The 20,325-nt window shown below is 44.3% G+C and overlaps 2 protein-coding genes across 6 annotated transcripts in view; both read right to left on the bottom strand.

Annotated features, from left to right (window-relative positions):
• The window catches only part of MTARC1 (mitochondrial amidoxime reducing component 1), a 32,669-nt gene extending 31,159 nt beyond the window's left edge, over nt 1–1,510 (bottom strand). For all 3 annotated transcript variants that reach the window (XM_032137581.2, XM_032137582.2, XM_032137583.2), the window contains exon 1: nt 1,200–1,510. In XM_032137581.2, the coding sequence (XP_031993472.1) occupies nt 1,200–1,474 (275 nt within the window). In that variant the 5' untranslated portion in view covers nt 1,475–1,510. The remainder of the gene's footprint in view (nt 1–1,199) is intronic.
• Nucleotides 1,511–3,602: 2,092 nt separating this feature from the next.
• MTARC2 (mitochondrial amidoxime reducing component 2) overlaps nt 3,603–20,325 on the bottom strand; it is a 36,126-nt gene continuing 19,403 nt past the window's right edge. The window contains exons 5-8 of one of the 3 annotated variants that reach the window (XM_032137576.2): nt 8,290–8,351; nt 8,130–8,201; nt 6,439–6,593; nt 3,603–4,457 (exon numbers count right to left, since the gene is read on the bottom strand). In XM_032137576.2, the coding sequence (XP_031993467.1) occupies nt 6,470–6,593; nt 8,130–8,201; nt 8,290–8,351 (258 nt within the window). In that variant the 3' untranslated portion in view covers nt 3,603–4,457; nt 6,439–6,469. The remainder of the gene's footprint in view (nt 4,458–6,438; nt 6,594–8,129; nt 8,202–8,289; nt 8,352–20,325) is intronic. The other 2 variants (XM_058430926.1, XM_058430927.1) reach the window with 2 other exon arrangements.

The following is a 20,325-nucleotide window of genomic DNA, read 5'->3' as shown; positions in this document are numbered from 1 at the left end:
ACTCACCTTTCAACTATGTCATGAATCGCCCTCTGTCTGGGGAGCTGGTAGGAGAAAGGTTACAGCTCCCATCAGTCCTGTGGTGCTTGCTGAACTGCGAGGGCTGCTCTGGAAAGGAGTTTCAAGTGCAGCCTCACAATAAGACCCGAGGCTGGCCTGAAGCCAGACCCTAAAGAGGACAAAGCTGCCAGCTCCCGGGTTTTGCAGCCTTCGCTGAACCCCAGGAATCCACGCAGCTCTCAGAACTCAGACAGGACATTAACAAAATCACTCTTTACAAAGCCCCAGTGTGCTAAAGAAAATAAGAGTCCTGGTTCTGCTGCTGTGTGGCTTTGAACTCAGCTTCTTTATCCACAAGAGTGCTTGAGAGAATTGGGGAAAATAGCATCTGCAATGCCCCCCCACCTTTTTTTTTTGAGACGGAGTCTCGCTCTGTTGCCCAGGCTGGAGTGCAGTGGCGCAATCTTGGCTCACTGCAAGCTCCGCCTCCCGGGTTCCAGCGACTCTCCTGCCTCAGCCTCCTGAGTAGCTGGGATTACAGGTGCCCGCCACCACGTCCGGCTAATTTTTGTTTTTGTTTGTTTGTTTTTAGTAGAGACGCAGTTTCACCATGTTGGTCAGGCTGGTCTCGAACTCCTGACCTCAGGTGATGCACCCCCCTCGGCCTCCCAAAGTGCTGGGATTACAGGCGTGAGCCACCGCGCCCGAGTATTCGTTGAACTGCTGTCATTACTATTATGAGCTCCGCCTTGTTGCGCTCTTGGAGGGCTGGACTCTACAGTTCCAGCTTTCCCCAAGATCTCAAGAAAATCACTCAAAATAAAGCACCTGGGAACCAATCTCTTTAAGCTAGCCGCCTCCACTAAATGGAGATTAAGAAGTTTGCTCACTGGCAGACACCTGGGAGCGATACCACCCCTCAGCAGGAGCACATGACGCCAAAGAGCCAGTGAGAGGTGGAAATCCGCCCATCCCGGGAAAACGGGTCCACGCGCTCAGAGTCCCAGAGCCCCGGGGTCTGATGCTGGGGGGTGAGGGTTCCTTTTCCTCTTTGGCCTTGTCTCACCCAACTCCCAGTTTCTTCGTAATAGGAGGAGGGACCTGTAAGCAGACTCTGCAGACCTCCCCTGCGCTCCTCCCTTCTCACCCCCTTGCCCCGAGCCAGATCAGCGCTGCCCCGCGCCCGCGCTTGGCCGTACCTGTCCCGCAGGTTGCCGCTGCGCAGCCCCATGGCGGTGCACTCCGCCTCGCTCACCGGCACCCCCTTGCAGGATTTCACAGGGTAGATCCAGAGCTGCGCCACGGTGCCCACCTGCTGCAGCAGCCGCCGGCGCCGCGTGGGCCATGCGCAGCGCCAGGCGACAGCCCCCAGCGCCACCGCGGTCAGTCCCAGCGCGGCGACCCCGAGCCACCCGGGCCGGGGGTGCGCGAGGAGGACAAAGCGGGCCAGCGCGGAGGAGCCGGCGGCGCCCATGGCTGGCTTCTCCGCGAGGTGGCGGCGGCAAGGCCGGATCGCGCTGGTCGCCCCGGGCCGCTGGGGGAAGGTGCGGCCTTTGGCCCCGAGCCCAAAGGGTGGGCAGCTCCTGAACCCTTCCCGGCCAATCAGAGCAGTGCGTCCTTCTTGGGGGGAGGCGCGGGGAGTGGGAGGTGGTGGCTCAGCTTCCACGTGGTCTGCGCCCCACTGCCTCAACAACCTTCCTTCGCCTGCGCTGCAGGGCGCTGTGCCCTCTCCCACTATCGCTGCAAGTGACCAATTTATTTACTTACGTATTTATGGGGTTATTGGACCTAAAATAAACAATATATAACATTTGCAGGACAAAGCGTGACTTTGAAATTAAAAATCAGACAGCGGGCAGCAGCCTCTCCTGGGAATAGTGGAGAGCTGGTCGGCCCTGCCTGGCCTGTGTAGTGTCCAGCTCTCTGCTGCCGCCGCCCTTCCCGCAGGCTGCCCGGGGGCTAGGGAGCTTCCAGAGAGTGGGGGTCTGATGAAGGAGGATGCTACCAGGCCCTCTGCGCCGGCGAGCCAAGGCCAGAGTTCTCCCGGCGGCAGCTCAGAGCGGCAATGGGCGTCTGAGAGCGCCTTCTATGCGGCTCGGGGCCGCTCGACTCCTACCGGCAGGGAGCCTCGAGCTGGAGCTGCATTGGCAAGGCCTTGGCTCAGTTTAGCACTGCACAAGGTCCCCAGGCTGCTTCCGGCGGGAGGGAATGTCACTTGGTCCTGCAGGCACTCACCTCAGTCACTTGTCACTTCCAAATCAGGTTATATTCCAGACAACAATGTCAGCATACCCTAAACAGCCTGGTTTAGGAGTCAGGCTCCTGTTTGATGTACCAAGCTATTAAAGGAAAAAATTACTCAGACGCTTGTTAAAAAGGTAAAGAAGACTATTCAAGGCTATTGTAACAGGGGCATCATAATAGGGGAAAGAGATTAGGCTCAACTCTGTATTACAGCAAAGACAGCTCGGGATTTATAGCCAAAGAGCAAAGTTCCTCGGGGTCAGTGAATGGAAAATCACTAAGAGGAGACATCAAGTGTAGAGGATTCTTGATAAACCCACTTAACAGGATTCTACTGAACAAGGCAAGGACTTACACAGTGAGGGTGACAGATGAGGAATCTGAGCAGACATCAAGGGTGATTAGATATTAAGGATGGGAGAATACTCTGGAAACTGACTAAGCAGGATTCTTGCTAAACTGCGCTCTGCAGGGAGTAGGGTGGCAAGGTCTCATGAAGAAAACGGCTCAGAAGAGACCGAAGTTTGGTCAAGGAGAGTCTGTGTCATCCCCAGCTCAGCCATGGTCCCCTGAGCCAGGAGTGTACATTTCAAGACTCAGCCAGAATTGCCCATGCAGGGCAAGGGTGCCTTGGATAAGAGAAGCGGGAGTTCACCAAGAGAAAAGAACAACACTCTTCCTCCAGCTGGCAACTCGCTGCAGAGCAGTTCAGTGCTCAGGGAGGCTCTGTCTTTATTGGCCTGAACACTTATCTGTCCTGTTTTTCTGCTCTATTCTCTTCTCTTCTAACCCCAGGTCACACCCTGTCTGTAAAGGACACAGCTCAGCAGGAGGCACGACTTGATCCTCCTCAGAAAGGCAGCTCCCGGGCACCAAATGTGCATTTCTGTTTATCTCCCTCCTGAATTCCTCTTTGAAAATTTAAGAGGAAAAAATGGCTTCCCTATTTTAATGGTTGACTTTAAAGTTCTGATTTTTCAATTTCATCACTTCCAGAATTTACCCAGGCCTACAGCTCACTTACCACTTTTACCTCACAGGGTGCGAGGGATGGTAGCGAATTTCAGTCCCAGAACCCAGCAAAGGAAAATGGAGGAGGAGGGAACAGCCACTCCTAACTGACCACTAGGAAGGCCCCTTGCGGACACTGGCCATCCTGCCAGACAGGCCACCTGTGTGCCTGCAGCTCACAACACCCTCGCCCCCTGCCAATGACAGAAGCCAGTGTTTGTGGAGTCAGACTGTGTCTCTGGAGGCAATCAGAAAGGGTAAGGAAAAATAAATTGCAGTGACTCAAATTCTAATATAAAGAGAAAAACCCAGGAAGAAGACTCATAAATACCAAAGATAAAGCAGGATTGAGATTCACATTTATTATTTGCAAAGAAGCCATAAAATTGTAAGTAGGTAAATTCATCCATATACTATTTCAGTGAGTATTTTTGCTTAAGCTCATACCAAAGTTGTTCATTTCTTTGTTACAAAAAAATTATTTGCACTGAAAAAAATAAGTTCATGCTGTCTTCCTTGCACTCCTACTCTCAAAATTCCATTCTCTTTTAAATGTCATCCTCTTCTTTATCTTACTTGGAATTCCAGGTGGTATATCTGGCAGTTACACACAGATTACTTTTATATGGCTTAGTAAAGGTGTAATAGAGTATTAAAACTATAAGAGAATTTCCATACTCAAGTACAGCCCAGATTCCATAATGCTAGAGTAAAAAGCACGAGTGGAAAGTCAACAGGACTCAACGGCCACGTAAAGACCAATATTTGGCATTTGTGAGTGTGGTAATTGTCCTGCACATCAGGACACAGTGATCTGTTGCTTCCCATTTCTCCCAAAACATAGACTGATTGGTAATAAAAGGCACACATTTTAAAAACATTTTTGCAGGTTTTTAGTTGATTCATTAAACTTGCTTTATTCATCAATATTAAAGTCAGGAAGTAAAAGCGTAATAGCCATGATAACATTCAAAATAGCATTTTTGATGATGTTAATTATTTTTAAAGCCTTCAGTACCTAAAATTTATATATATACTTTCATATTCCCACCTCTAATACTTTCCTTGCATTAACCTGGAGCATACACAACTTTGAAAAGTCAAAAATCAAGATCCAGTTGAAGGCTGGATAATAAGGATTTGCTGATGTATCGTTGCCGCTGTTGTTAAGATCTCAGTCAATCCCTCCTGGTTGCTGAAGCCTGAATAAATAATAAGAATCTCTGGTTATTTGGTTGTTTATCCTACTGTTCATAAATAATTCAAATTCCCACAAAACAGTCACTTATTGAGGTTACACATATAAATGTATGGTGCAGTGCTACGCAGAAAGCATGGCCCATTAGCTCTAACTCACATCAGCTCCCAGGCCCTACATCAGCTGACCTATCTGAGCCTTTGTTTCTCATCCATAAAATGCCTATTATCATATCTATCTCACAGAGATCCTCTCACAGATAAAGATTACACAAGGCCTTCTGGGGAGCAGAGACAATTGGAAATTGAGGCTGAGTGAACCACAGATGTTTTTGTTGCCTCCATCCACTGCAAAACAGGATCTGGTTGGATGAGTTTGTGACCAAGTGATATGGAAAACCCTCAATTGTTAAGGTATCTCACAGCCATTGGGCTCCCTCAGATGCAGAGAACACATGAAAGCCCTTGGCTCACACACTGATCCAGGTCCAGTCAATCATGACTGGAACAGCAGGACACAGGATCAGTTTCACTCAAGCTAGATGGCTCAGGCTTGGGTCCACTCTCCCCAAATGGGGCTTTTAGAAATGCCAGGCACTTAGGAGCTTCACAGTTTCCTCTCTGGTATTAATACTTACTGTATTTCATCAAATCCAAGATATACCAATTGTAAGATGTACCGTTATCTTATGCATCACTGATAATTTTATGCATCACTGATATTTTTCAAAAGGCATCCTGAATGTTATAAGAAGCTGACTGATATCAGAGATGTTAGAATAGGATCTCAGAACTGATGAAATATGGTTATGGTTATGCAAATACCTAGTCATAACAGTCATCAATAGAAGTGTAGTTCCTTTTTGCCCACCTCAAAGGCAAAGCCTGTATCATCTTTATACCCACTATAGAACCTAAGACTGGATCAAGATGGAGTGATGGCAATAAAAAACATAACTAATATTTACTGAGCACTTTATTTGTGTTGCAATGCTGCAACTTTATATGAATTAATACTCAAGAAAACTTTTGTTGCTTGTTTTGGTAAGTACTATTATTCCCACTTTGCAGATAAGGGTACTGAGACTTAAAGAGAAGTTAAACATCTCAACCAAGTTAGGAAGATGCTTGGATTACAAACCGAAGTCTATCTAATGCTAGATCTAGACCTTCTAAGCCACTATGTTACATTGTCTTTAAGGACGGTCAGGTTGTGGGTGTCAGGACTACAAAGGCAAGTAACACACATGAGAAGCTCAGGCCAGAATCAGAGAGAAGGATGGTCAAGAGTTTTGGAGATGAGGTGACTTTAAGAACTGGGTCATGGATTTTGTGAGAGAACTTGCTTAAAATCTCCAACTTGAGGTCTTCGGACCAACTTTCTTATTCCTTTAATTTGGGAGTTAGGCTTTTGCCTCCAGGAGTCAGGGATGTATTGGACACAATGAAATCAATGTGAGAACATTATTTTCTAACTCTTGATTCAGGACCCAGTCACCATGATGCACTGATTTTTTTTTTTGAAACTTCAATTATACTTTAAAAATACATTTGATAAAAAGCATTCAATTTAAACATTTTCCCAAGTTGATGTTGAATAATTTAAACATTTCCCCTTCTATCTGAGACAGAAAAAATAAATACATAACTCTGAGAATGTACATAACTCTGAGAATCAGTCACCTTCATTTCCCTATTCCTTAATGATATTCTGTAATGAGCTGTGAACATATACCTGTCTTTCTGCTGAGCCTCTTCCATCAGCATTTTACCATTAAATGGGAAATAGGGGTGGAGAAGGCTGAGGTAGGAGTACACAGATTACTGCAGGGAACAGAAATTAAGGGCATTTTCCAACTCCAAAGATCAGAATACAAAACTGCTCATTCTCTCAAGAATTAAAGCAGCATAACATAAAAACAAAAAAATTAACACAAGAAAATGCAGCAATGGCTTCAAGACAGCGTATTCAGAAGCAAAGCTGACCCTTTATCATATCACCCTAGTGGATCCATCACTACACCATCCGATACACAGGGTCACCAACTCTCAGGCTTCCAGTTTTTTCCACTGAATAATAGATCCCAAAAAGCGGAGACAACTTGTATAATTCCCTCTCAGAAGGATCACACAGGCGGTAGCTGAAACAAGCAAAAATTCAATCATCAGACACAAAAAGGAAATAATAATCGAAGTATTCTCAATAGAACTCAAGTTTGCCTTCCAAGTTATTTATAAATACACGGCAAGAATTTTCTAAAATGTTGATAGAGAAGTCTGTGGACAATTAGTCAAACTGCAAATAATTCTAGTTTTTCTAGAAGTATCCTGAAAGTCTATGCAATTTCTCCATGGCTTCAGTTTAAGTCCAAAAAGAAAAAAACTTATGTGTAAGTATAAAATAAATACTTTGTCTATATGAGTACCTTCAACTTCACAACTCATTGAAACAAATGCCCCTAAAACTCAAAATGGAATGGCCCTGAACTCTACAAATCTTCTGTTTAGTGCATTTAAGCACCATGCTTTCAACCCCCTCCAGGTTTATAAGCCCAAAGCTGGGGTTCAATGGTGAACAAAAATTCAGACAGACATGCAGTTGGCAGATGGGTCTGGACTACTGCAGAAGTTAATTTTTTTCCAGTGTCCTGTCTAAAGAAAAAAATAACTTTTATAGCATCTTAAATAATTATCACTACATCTTAAAAATCAAAAACAAAATAGAATTGTAAATCTGAAGGCATCATGAAATAACCTCTTCTCTAAGCTAAACCCATTGGAAACAATCCACAAAACAGAGGAAAGAGAAACAAAATAGAATACAGCTCCAAAGAATGTTAAGCCTAAATCACTATCTTCATTGGGAACTAAAGTCAGCCAAACTTCTTTAAATAACAAAACAAAAGAGAAATCCTTAGCATAAAAGAAGCTCCTTGGTTAAAAAGCTCTGACAACCCATTACATTCATTTTTTCTAATATTTCATTATGCAGTTTCAATTGTTCTCATATTCCTTGATATTGATTCTAATAAAGGAATTTGAGTTGCAATAAACATGATTAAATAAAGTGTTTGAGGCCTAAATTTGGAAAGACACATATAAATATTATTAAAAATTGATATGAGAGATATTAAAATTTCAAAATGTAGTATTATAGAATTAAAAGTTTATCAAAGTGGGGCACGGTGGCTCATGCCTGTAATCCCAGCATGTTGGGAGGCAGGCGAATCACTGAGGCAAGGAGTTTGAGACCAGCCTGGCCAACATGGTGAAACCCTGTCTCTACTAAAAATACAATAATCACCCAGGCATGGTGGCACACACCTGTAGTCCCAGCTACTCAGGAGGCTGAGGCGGGAGAATCGCTTGAACCCAGAAAGTGGAGGTTGCAGTGAGCTAAGATCACGCCACTGCACTCCAGCCTGGGGGACAGAGTGAGACTCCTCTAAAAAAAAAAAAAAAAGTTTATCCGAAGCACTAGAGGATCCATCCAGAAAAAGAGAGGAAGCAACAGTGCTCTCATTAACTAATAGACACAAATCAGTCAGAAGGTAGAGTGGAAGGTGCTCTGGAGAGAAAGGTCATATCTTCCCTAAAGCAGACATAGCACCTAAACCCATAGGTAGTTCTGGGGTGGAGATAATATTTAAAATACACTGGCCATGGTGGTATTCTACCTCTTCAGGGTGTCCAGTGGCTCTTTCCTATCTATGACTCCAGTGTCTGGGTCCACCGTTGTCAAAATACACCTGTTATGCAATAACCAAGTGTTAGGTGATGCTTAGGAACCAATGAGTGGGCCACACCACAGTCCTGGGGCCTAGCTAGGTTTCTTACCTGGGGCATGCCATTACCTTTTTCACTTCTACACTACCAATTAGGAGTTCATCCCAGGTATCCTAAGAGAAAAGAGAAAGTTATCTTTTATAATGGTGGCTTCATTAGTCTTTGAGTCTGTTTATTCTTCAGCTCATATTAAGTATGAAACTATTACAGCAGAAGAAAGCAGCACAAGATGACACCAAGAAATATCTCCCAGAGGACTCAAAGGGAGGCAGCATGCTGGCAAGTTCAGGTCCACCTCTTGACTCCCAGTCTCAAAACCCTGATTCCATCATCGCAGAGATGACAGATCTTCTATAGGGTGCAGTTTGCCATGAGAGTCACAAATTAACAGGAAAGTCAATGTGTAGATATACAATGAGAAATGTATATATACAATGAGAAATGCAAGACAAGCCCACACTTTCCCTATAGCTAAGCCGCAGTGGAACCCAAGTTACAATCTGAAGGTTCTTTGAAGAGTGGGGACATCACCCAAGAGAAGGCAGTCATGATTGACACATTCACTGCTGCCACCTTCACAGACAGGCAGCCTGCTAATGGTGTCCTGATCCCACTGCCACTGACTGTGCCTTGCCTTCCCACCCTTGAACGTGGGCACCACCAACACTTGCCTCAGGGATGAACTCAATCCTCACAACTTTGAGGGAGGCGCTATCATGAGCCCCATTTTACCCAAAGAAATGAAGGACTAGAGAGATACAAAATTGTCTCAAGGTCACACTGGAGGATGTAAAGCAGCTGGGTTTGAAATCTTACTGATTCTGAATGTAGGACTTTGAACCACCCAGCTTTTAACCATATATATGTTTATATGTGCACACACACATATACAGAAACATGTATGAGGAATATAGAGATTGTATTACATATATAAAATATGATTTGTTTTTATACACACACACACACACATATATATACATATATAAGGTGGTTATATGGATTATATTGTAGGGAGGCAAAATATCACCTCTACCCTCTTAGGGTTTTTCGGCTGGGCCTGATAATTCAATTGACATAAGATAGATCGACAAGAGAAATGCATACATATTTATTTAATATAACTTTTACGTGGCACTGGAAAATTCCTGACAAAATGAAGACGCAATTAGAGTCGAACACGTATATACAGAATTGGGCAAAGATGTGACAGGACTAGGGTACTTAACTGGGTAGAGAGGGACAGGGAAGATGAGGATTGGCTTGACAGGGTTTGTACAGATTGCCCTCAGCCGCAACTTTTTGTCCTTGATGATAAGCATGACACTTTCCTTCTGGTATTGGAAGACATCTTTTACACAGGAATTTCATCTCCTGCTTTTAGGAAACAGAAGGAAGGGCAGAGTGATCTTCTTGCACCTCTGTTTTTCAACTGTCCTTAACTCAAAAAAGTCAATATGCTGGAGCGGCATATTTTGGGGTCATGTGATCTTAACTCCTTCAATATTACATATACATGTATAACATGACATGGTTTGGATCTGTGTCCCCACCAAATCTCATATCGGATTATAATTCCTACTGTTGGAGGTGGGACCTGGCGGGACGGAATTCAATCATGGGGGTGGATCTTTCATGAATGGTTTAGCACCATCACCTTGTTGCTGTTCTCGAGATAGTGGGTGAGTTCTTGCGAGATCTGGTTGCTTAAAAGTGTCTGGCACTTCCCCTTCGCTCTCTTGCTCCTGCTTCTGCCATGTAGGAAGCTGGACCCCCTTTGCCTTCCACCATGATTGGAAGCTTCCTGAGGCCCCCCCAAAAGCAGAAGCCGCTATGCATCCTGTACAGACTGCAGAACCATGAACCGCTTTTCTTTCTTTTTTTTTTTTTTTTGAGACAGAATCTCACTCTGTTGCCCAGGCTAGAATGCAGTGGCGCAATCTCGGCTCACTGCAACCACAACCTCCGCCTCCCAGATTCAAGCGATTCTCATGCCTCAGTCTCCTGAGTAGCTGAGATTACAGTCACGTGCCACCATGCCGAGCTAATTTTTGTATTATTTCGCCATGTTGGCCAGGCTGGTCTCGAACTCCTAACCTCAGGTGATCCGCTCAACTCGGCCTCCCAAACTGCTGGGATTACAGGGTATAAGCCACCGCACCCAGCCTAAACCTCTTTTCTTTATAAATTATCCAGTCTCAGGTATTTCTTTATTGCAATGTGAGAACAGACTAATACATATATCCAGACAGATTACAACTTTTTGACTTTACGATGCGTTTATTGGAAGGTAACCCCATGGTAAGTCAAGAAGCATCTGCACACGGGAGGGGGTGTATGTAGAGCTATATAAAGGTTGCAGGCCCCTCCGTGAATAGGGAGGCCATCTGTATTCTTTATCTTTAAGGCACCGTGCCTGTCTCTGCTGATACCTACTGATTTAAGGTTTGAATTTCACAGGGCAATCCTCTGTCCAGGTCTCAAGGTAGGAGGCATTGGGGTACGGGGCCTCACTACTGCCTCCATAAATCAACAACCATAGACTGTGAGTCTAAGGAATTCGGAGAAAAAATCATCTTGAGTTAGGAACAAAGAAACATATTCCTACTCCCCTGGCTGCTTCGCTTGGGCAGGAGACATAAGAGGTCTGAAGTCTCTGCAGGAGGCAGAGCAGGGCAGTGGGTAGGGACTAACCCCATAACTTTTCTCCCTCTGCCACTGATGACCAGGCCATGTCTGGTCCTCCTTCAGTGGTAAGCCAGCCCCTCCAACCCCCTCCCGGGCTTGTAGTGGTGCTTCAGCAAATGCAAATGGTTCTCCAGTACCTAACCGGGTCTTCAAAACTCAGAAATCTCCTACAGAGCATGACTACAGCTACAGACTAAAGTAAGGAGGTCTCCATGGATGCACTGGGTTCTAAACCATCCTTTAGGAAATTGCTGCTTTGTGGAAATAAATGCCACGGTCCAACCAACCAGTTGAGGATAACTGTGTACACATCATGTGTAAGGAATGGAATCGCCATGTCCTACTCAGGACTTATTACAAGCACTCCTAGCCAGTAACTTATTGCGAAAAACTACAAGACAACCACAGCAGGTGGCTAACCTCCTGGCAGATCGTGACCTCCGATGGGGTGTGACCCAGGAAGGCAGCTACTGTACTGGGAAGTAAGGATCAATGGGTACCCTGACCTGAGAGGCAGCCAGGAAGGCTGGGCACATACCACACGAGGGCGCTGTGGACCCAGGAATGGAAGCCGACCCAACCGCCCTGTGCTGAACGGACCCTGGCTCTCCAAATATCTTCCGTTCGATATTTTGTGTGTGAGAGCTGAAGAATTTAAGATTTCCAAGACACATAACGGTGGCAATTCTGCGTCGTTATTATGATAGAAGGCAGGGAGTCTGACAAATTCAGTTAGTCATCTATTCTCACTGTTAGACAACCGCAAGGCCGCGTTTAAAAGAGCAAATTGTCTGGATTTGTAAGAATCGTCCGCAACACCCCCAAATGCCAGCTCTAGTTACTTCCTAAAATATTAATCACCACCTATAATCATATATATTCTCAACCTAATCTGATCATTGTCAGCATTTTGGTGTAAAGCATTATTTGCAGTAAAAAAAATTATCCTAATTAAGTTTAAATGCAATTATTAATTCAGTTATTTAAAATAATAAATTGTATACTATTAAAATAAATTTAATAATGCATGAAATTAAAATTTCCATTACATTCTACTAGACATACAAACAGTGAAATATGCTATTCAGCAAGTTCCAGTGTCTTCTCAAAGGAAGACATACACGTGACCAACAAGCACATGAAAAAATGCTCACTATCACGGATCACTAGGGAAGTGCAAATCAAAACCACAATGAACTACCATCTCACACCAATCAGAATGGCTATTACTAAAAAGTCAAAAAATAACAGGTGATGAGGCTGTGGAGAAAAGGGAACATTTATATACTGTAGGTAGGAATGTAAATTGGTTCAACCACCATGGAAAGCAATCTGGAGATTTCTCAAAGAACTTAAAATAGAAACATCATTCAACCTAGCAATCCCATTACTGGGTATATACCCAAAGGAATGTAAATCATTCTACCACAAAGACACATGCACGCGTATATTCATCACAGCACCGTTCACAACAGCAAAGACATGGAATCAACCTAGATACCTATCAACAGTGGACTGGATAAAGAAAATGCGGTATACATACACCATGGAATACTATGCAACCATAAAAAAAACACAGATTACGTCCTTTGCAGCAATATAGATAGAGCTGGAGGCCATTATTCTGAAAGAATTACTGCAGGAACAGAAAACCAAATACCACATGTTCTAATTTATAAGTAGAGGCTAAATGTTGAATACACATGGATACAAAGAAAGGAACAACAGACACGGGGGCCTACTTGAGGGTGGAGGGTAGGAAAAGGGTGAGAATTGAAACACTATCAGGTACTATGCTTATTACCTGTCTGACAAAATAATCTGTACACCAAACCCCCAGCAACACACAATTTACCTATATAAAAAACATGCACCTGTACCCCTGCACCTAAAATAAAAGTTGGAAAGATAAAAATAAATAAATAGGTAGAGAAAAAGATTCCAGGGTCTTTCCTAAACACAAAATCAGCTCGAGACGCTTAGTGCGCCCCCTGCTGGTAATCAACCTTTCCGCAGTCTGCTGAAATCCAGGCCCCAATGACTTTCACTTAAGAGTGACGATAAAATCATGGAGTTTTGAAGATGAAAGAAGCAAGGAAAGGAAGGGGAAAAGGCAAGGAGAAAGAGGAGCCTATACATAAGGGGCTCAGCTCTGAGGAAATAATCCTGAGGATTTGCTATGAATGAATGTGTGCACATCTTGTAAATACTAAATTAGGACTAGAGGGTTTTCCATCACAAGCAGCACCCAGAGAGAGAAGTGAAATAACGGTGGGGCGGGTGGGTGCTGTGGAACACACAACTGAGGGTGTTTGTCTGTTTGAAACCTTCAGAGATCCATATAGGCATTTGACAACAAAAAAAATTGGATGTATGAAACTTAAAATGTAACTACTAATAGAGAGTCTCCCTCCCTTTTTTCCTGTCTCTCCATAGACGCATATGAATGTGTGTACACACACAAACACACACACACACACACAGGTCTATATAGACACACAGATGCATGGCTAAATCCACACAGAGAGAGGAAGTAGATACAGATGTAGAGAATATATATCTCTTCCTATACAGTCCATCTCTCTATGTATAGCCAGAGAGAGAGAGTGCACAGCCAGGTGAGAATAGAGGCCAAGATGAGTTCTTAAATACCAGCTGACCACAGAAGGACAAGACCACTGAGAGTGAGGTGGAAACAGCCTGCATGGCCTGCCGTGGCAATGGGCTATGAAAGACATCACTTGTAAGAGCACAGATCAGAGCAGCAGTTCAAATTAGATCTACAACCACCAAGCCTTTGGGAGCCTGTTCCTCGAGCCTGCTGCCACCGCTGTCCCAGCCCCTTCATCTGCTTAATCTCTGTCGCAGGATTGGTGCCTCCCTTTCGCTGCTCCTGGATTTCTACGTATGTGTTTATGATATTGTGTTATACGCACAATTGTTAGAAGCAACTTTAAACTATTTTGTGATAAGTCAAGGGAATAAGTAAATAAACAAGACTATTCTGTTTCTAAATCCATAGCAATTTTTCTGACTTAGTATCAATGACTACACGATTATAGAAAGCTCAACGTCACCTACTGGAGACTGGCTAAATATACATGGGACATATGTGCAATAATCATTATTCAGGTATTAAAAAAGGGTGTTCCCAGTCTAGACAACATGATATAACCTCGTCTCTACCAAAATTACAAAAATTAGCCAGGTGTGGTGGTGCGTGCCTGTGGTCCTAGCTACTCAGGAGAATTGAGGCAGGAGGATGGCTTCAGCCCGGGAGGCAGAGGTTGCAGTGAGCCGAGATCACATCACTGCACTCCAGCCTGGGCGACAGGGTGAGACCCTGTCTGAAAAAAAAACGAGGATGTGAGTCTATATCTGTTAACACTGAATACTTTTCAAGGTGTTGCTGAGTAAAAAAAGCACAAGGTACATTTTATGTGTGTGTGTGTGTGTGTGTGTGTGTGTGTATGATTCCATTTACATAAAAACATCTGTATACATAGCTATGTGTATACATTTATAGCAATAAATCTGGAAGCTCCTCACCAAGATTTAAACATTATTTGTTTTTCATAATAAATTTTCTTCTTTTGCCTTTTTTGCTTTATTTTTTATAAGAGGTATGATCCCAACATCACATCTTAAAAATAATTTTTGTCTAGTTTATTAGATTCTCTGTGACATCAAATACATGAAGTCTTTTCCAACACCAATTTTGCAATTCTCTGACACCAACTGGGTGTCCAACAATTCAATTCAATTCTGACACTCACTACTAGAAGCACGCAGAGATCCCTTAGGTAAGGGCTCAGTCCTACAAGACTGCCCCTCATCCCAGATGCCAGCCAAGTCCAGGCCAGCCATGCCTCTCGCCAACCGGCTATAAATTGAGGGTTCCCACAACCCCCTCCTAAGGTTTGACAAGTTTCCAGAATGACTCCCAGAACTCAAAAAATGCTTTACTGTTGTTCCTGACTTATTATAAAGGACGCAACTCAGGAACAGCCCAATGGAAATGCTGTGTAGGGCAAGGGATGGGGATGGGGGCTCTCCGAGTTTTCATGCCCTCTCCAGGTACACCACCCTCCCAGAACTTCAATGTGTTCTCCAACTCGGAAGCTCTCCAAATCCCATCTTTTAGGGGTTTTTTGGAGGTTTCATTTCATGCAAATGATTGATAAAATCATTGGCCATTGGTGACTGAACTCAACCTCCAGCCCCTCTCCCTTCCCCTGAGATGAGGGCTGGGTGGGGCTGTAAGTCCCAACCTCTAATCATGGCTTAGTCTTTCTGAGAACCAGCTCCCATACCAAAGCTGTCTGGGGACACCCCTCTTTCCCCAAGTCATCTCACTAGCATAAAGTCAGGTATGATTGAAAGGGGCTTGCTATGAATGACAAAAGAAACTCCTCTTACCCTTGTCACTCAGCAAATTCCAAGAGCTTAGGAGCTCGTGCCAGGAACCAGAGACAAAGACCAAATATATATTTCCCATTATACCAGGATTAAATGATCTCAAACCAAAAGTTATTTTTTCTATTCTTAAGACATACAAGCTAATGAATATTCCTTAATGTCATATTTCAAAATTTAATCACTCTTCTTATAAAGAAAGACCATGCCATGGTTCCCGCAATTGGATCCAGTTCTTATCAAGCAAGTCTTCAGCATCCACTGCCCCTAAACACACATACACACACACACACACACACACACACACACATCCTGCCCAGAGTGCCTCTTTCTCACTGGGATCCTGCAAGTCTGATGTCCTGCCTTCAGCTGCAGCCCTCTACCTACTGAAGCCTTGATCCCACTTGGCCCTGAGATCCTTGCAGGCAGACACAGTGAGGTCATCTCTGTAATCTTAGCATCTATCTCAGAGATTAGCACTAGGAAACCCTCAAACATTTGCTGCAAATATGAATATTTTAGAATTTGGGGACTAAGACAGGATGCCATACACTAAGAATTACCAACTTACATAGGACATTACTTTTCACTTACTAAATTAGTAAAAATTATAGCAATGCCAGCAAGAGCACAATGAAAATGGCACGCTTATGCTCACCTTGAGGGAATATAAATTGGCATAAGGTTTCTGGAAAGCAATTTGGCAATATATACAGAGAGCCTTTAAAATGCTGCATTAGCATTTCCTAAGAATACTTTTGGAAATGTAGATACGGACCTGCAAAGCTGCTCATTATTTATGTAAGAGAAAATGGAAAACAACCTAAATGCTCAATCATAAGGGAATGGTTAAACAAGTTATTGCAGAGTCACAGGATGGACTAATATGGAAACACTGGAACCACGCAAATGAAGGATTTGCAAAGACAGAGCTGGTTGCCATGTGCCATTAAACGAAAATGGTGGAATTTAATACTATTTATACAATATCATATAATCCATACTGGAAACACAACAAAATGTTATCACAGACTACCTTTTAATAGTATGATGATGAAGAATTTTTTTTTAATTTTACTTTAAGTTCTGGGATACATGTGCAGGTTTGTTACATAGGTGTACCTGTGCCATGGTGGTTTGCTGCACCTGTTAACCCATCATCTAGGTTTTAAGCCCCGCATGCATTAGGTATTTGTCCTAACGCTCTCCCACCCCTTGTCCCCCACCCCCCGAGAGGCCCTGGTGGGCGCTGTTACCCGGTGAGGAATTTTTATGCGTTTCTTTAATCTCTACTGTGTTTTTCAAGCTGTGCAAAGAGTATGAGTTACTTTTAAAAATGTCTTTCATAATCAGAAAAAAATTAACTATCTGAAAAGCTTCTTGAAATTAATCATTACAATGTTTTCACAGCCCTGGTTCCAGACTCCCTGGGCTTTCTCATGACCCCATGTTTGAACGGCACTGTGTGGAGACCCAGTGTGCTTTATCCTTCAAGGACAAGTATCCTCACATTACACAATAGCTGGTGTATGCTCCTACGGAATCACATGAGACACATTTCTGTAAACCTTAATGCATATTAAATCTGCCTGGAGGCATCTGTTGTTTGGGACACTTGGACCTGGAAAATCCTAGCAGAAGAGAAAGACAGAAGCCTAAGGCTTTTTTTATTATTATTATTATTATTTGAGATAGAGTCTCACTCTGTCACCCAGGCTGAAGTGCAGTGGCACGATCTTGGCTCACTGCAACCTCTGCCTCCACGGTTCAAGCAATTCTTCTGCCTCAATCTCTCAAGTAGTTGGGATTACAGGCATCCACCACCATGCCCAGCTAATTTTTGTATTTTTAATAGAGATGGGATTTCACCATAGTGGTCAGGCTGGTCTCAAACTCCTGACCTCAAGTGATCCGACTGGCTCGGCCTCCCAAAGTGCTGGGATTACAGGCATGAGCCACAGAGCCTGGACTGCCTAACGCTTTTTTAGAAGCTGGTTTCTGTTCTCTGGAGACCACCTACTCTTAGAAACACCAGCAACAGGCTACAAAAAGGGAAGCAGAGCTCTTGACATGTGGCCGTGTTACTCTGAAGTGTATTCACTGACTGGGACATTCTGCAGGCTGACGTGGGTCTGTGTGTTCCACCCACATACCAGTTTCCTCTCAGGGGAGGTTACGGCCACGAGAATTTTAGTGCCTACTGGACATAAGACATCCTAGTCTCCCACTCTGTTCTTGGCTGGGTGGTCCCACATGACCAACAGCAGAGGCTGGGAGGGGCAGCTACCAATCGAATTCCCAAAGGCAGTAGCCTGGGCTGTGCTGGGCTGCTTTTCAGCACACTTAGTCCATGCAGTGACTCACAGCCCTCCAGAGGACAGTGAGAGAAAGGTATGGGGGGTCATGGTCTCTGAGATCACTCCTGCCTACCTCCACTCTGCCGTCTCTCCTCCAACATCTGTATTTGAAGGGCTTGTCTCTTGGGTAGCAATGTAAAGTGAATGACCTCTCCTTAAAAGGGATCGATAAGCGTGCGTTCACGTATCACACTCACTCGAGGGGAATACCGTGCACCACCATCTCTGAAGACACACTTCCTCCTTGGTCTGAAATGTAACATATTTAGAAGCGGATGAGACCTGATAAACACAATTCAGTGGCCAAATCCTTGCCTCGAATTCAATTCAGCAAGGTCTCACACAAAGCCTTGTTCACTCAGGGGCAGGGATAAACTAGAAAAAGCATGGTGAAGGACATCTCGAGAAATGGACTTCAAGTGACTGTTAAGATTAAACGAGTTCACTTACAAAAAAGCTAGAACACAGCATGTGCAATATGAGTTTTTGTTTGTTTGTTTTGTTTTTGGTTTTGGTTTTGTTTTTTAGAGAGTCTCGCTCTGTTGCCCAGGCTGGAGTGCAGTGGCACGATCTCGGCTCACTGCAAGCTCCGCCTCCCGGGTTCACGCCATTCTCCTGCCTCAGCCTCCCGAGTAGCTGGGACTACAGGCACCTGCCACCACGCCCGGCTAATTTTTTTTTTTTTTTTTTTTTGTATTTTTAGTAGAGACGGAGTTTCACTGTTTAGCCAGGATGGTCTCGATCTCCTAACCTTGTGATCCGACCGCCAAAAAAAAAAAAAAAAAAAAAGCCAATGCAGCGGTTCTATCAGAGAGGGCATTCTGAGAGACATTTGTGAAAAAGTGCCTTTACCGACCACACACACACAGAGAGAGAGAGAGAAGAAAGTGCCCAGGGAATTAAACAACTTGAGGGCTGCAAAGAGCCTTTAAAGTCCCTTGGTAGAACCTGTTAACTTTAAGATCAGAAAATCATGCGCAGGGAGGTTAAGGCCAAGCTCACGACGATTTAAAGGCCACTCTGGTCTCCAGGCACATCCGCAACTCCTGCCAGTTACGACTTTGCTCCCCTGGAAAATCCTAGCCCAGTGGTTCCCACCACTGGCTGCACACTAGAAACCCCAGGGGAGCTTAAAAGCTCCCTCTGCCCAAGCTGCACCTGAGATGGAGGTACCAGTGTTGTTTAAGGCTGTCCGCTGGCCCGATGCGAAGCCAGAGAGGGACCCACTGGCCCAGGTAGATCTCACTGCAGGTCTCCTGTTAATCCATCTTCCGCTGCCCGCCCTAGCTGCGGGCTTTCCAGGGGTGTCTCGCTTACTCACTGGGTGTAGTGATAAGAAAGCTGTGTGAGGCTGTGAGGAAGGAACCCGGCAGAAGCATCTCCTCCTTCTCCTTGATGAGAAAGAGGCAAAAGCCCTATAGTACTTTGCCGCGCCATCTTCCACTCCCTCTTGCCCAACCCCTAAAAGCCCCTCTGGAAAATATTACAAATGACTCAGGTGTAATCAAAAAAGCAAACGTAGAAGGAGATCTCCTTACGTAAAGGAGTTCTGTTGGCAAATTCTTCAGAAATGTGAATGTATTCCTACTCCATCCACTCCTGATCCCTATCCTCCTGTTTCAATCATTGGAGCTTCTCCTAATCAAGGCAAATCCATCCAAGACTCTTGCTGGAGTCCCCTAACAATATACGCATGTCAGAAGCTCCCCAGATGAGGACATGGAACTTTTGCCTTGAAAGGCATGCCACAAACGCCTGCAGGGAGGGGACACCTGCATTCCCCAGGCCCCTGCTTGGTTCTTTTCATTAAGAAAGAAAAATGACTGTCAGATGCTTTCAGCTTGCTTCTAACAGAGATAATGAACATGAAATTCAGGCTAATCTTCATTATGCCAAAGCTGATACCTGTCCTCCTTCTCCATTTTTTACTGAGCACAATTGTCCTGCTTCTTTCAGAGGGCAGCCCCTGACACCCATGACCCCCCAGCCCACCCACAGTGACTGGGGCCCAATACAGGTTTGCCAAATGACCTGAAAATGGCTTTAACAAGGTGGCAGAGTTGTGTAGTTGGCTGATATTCAGGGACTTTTGACAGCCAGCCAGAGTGCAAGTCCTCACTTGGCCACACGCTGGCTATGCGACCTCGAGAGCAAGTTACTCAACTTCTCTGAGTCTCAGTTTCCTCATCTGAAAAACAAGGATCAAAACACTACCCGCCTCAATGGCTATCAGACATTTTCCACCATGACCCGCAGTGAAAACTACATTTTACATTGTTTCCTAATACTCTCCCATGTGTACACATGAGAGAGTTTTGCAAGACAATTCTTAACCCTTCTACCTATAGTTTACTCTGATATCTTTTATTCCATCCTATACTTCTTTTAAAAGCGTTAGTCAGGACTCAGTACACTGATATTAGAACCCAATAATGGGTTGTGACCCACAGTCTGGAAAGGGAACTAGAATTAAATGAGATAACGCATGTAAAGGGTTTGGCACGGTGCCTGTAACGCAGTAAGTGTTCAATAGCAGTGAGTCATGATTCTTGCTGTTATTTTTGTATATTGTTATCATTACTGCTACTTCAAGAAATCCCTGAAGCCTGGTAGAGACTGCTGTTCTTAC

This window comes from Hylobates moloch, unplaced genomic scaffold (assembly GCF_009828535.3).
Source record: "Hylobates moloch isolate HMO894 unplaced genomic scaffold, HMol_V3 SCAFFOLD_18, whole genome shotgun sequence".
NCBI classification, from domain to species: Eukaryota; Metazoa; Chordata; class Mammalia; order Primates; family Hylobatidae; genus Hylobates; species Hylobates moloch.
This window is presented reverse-complemented; position numbering and strand designations above follow the sequence as displayed.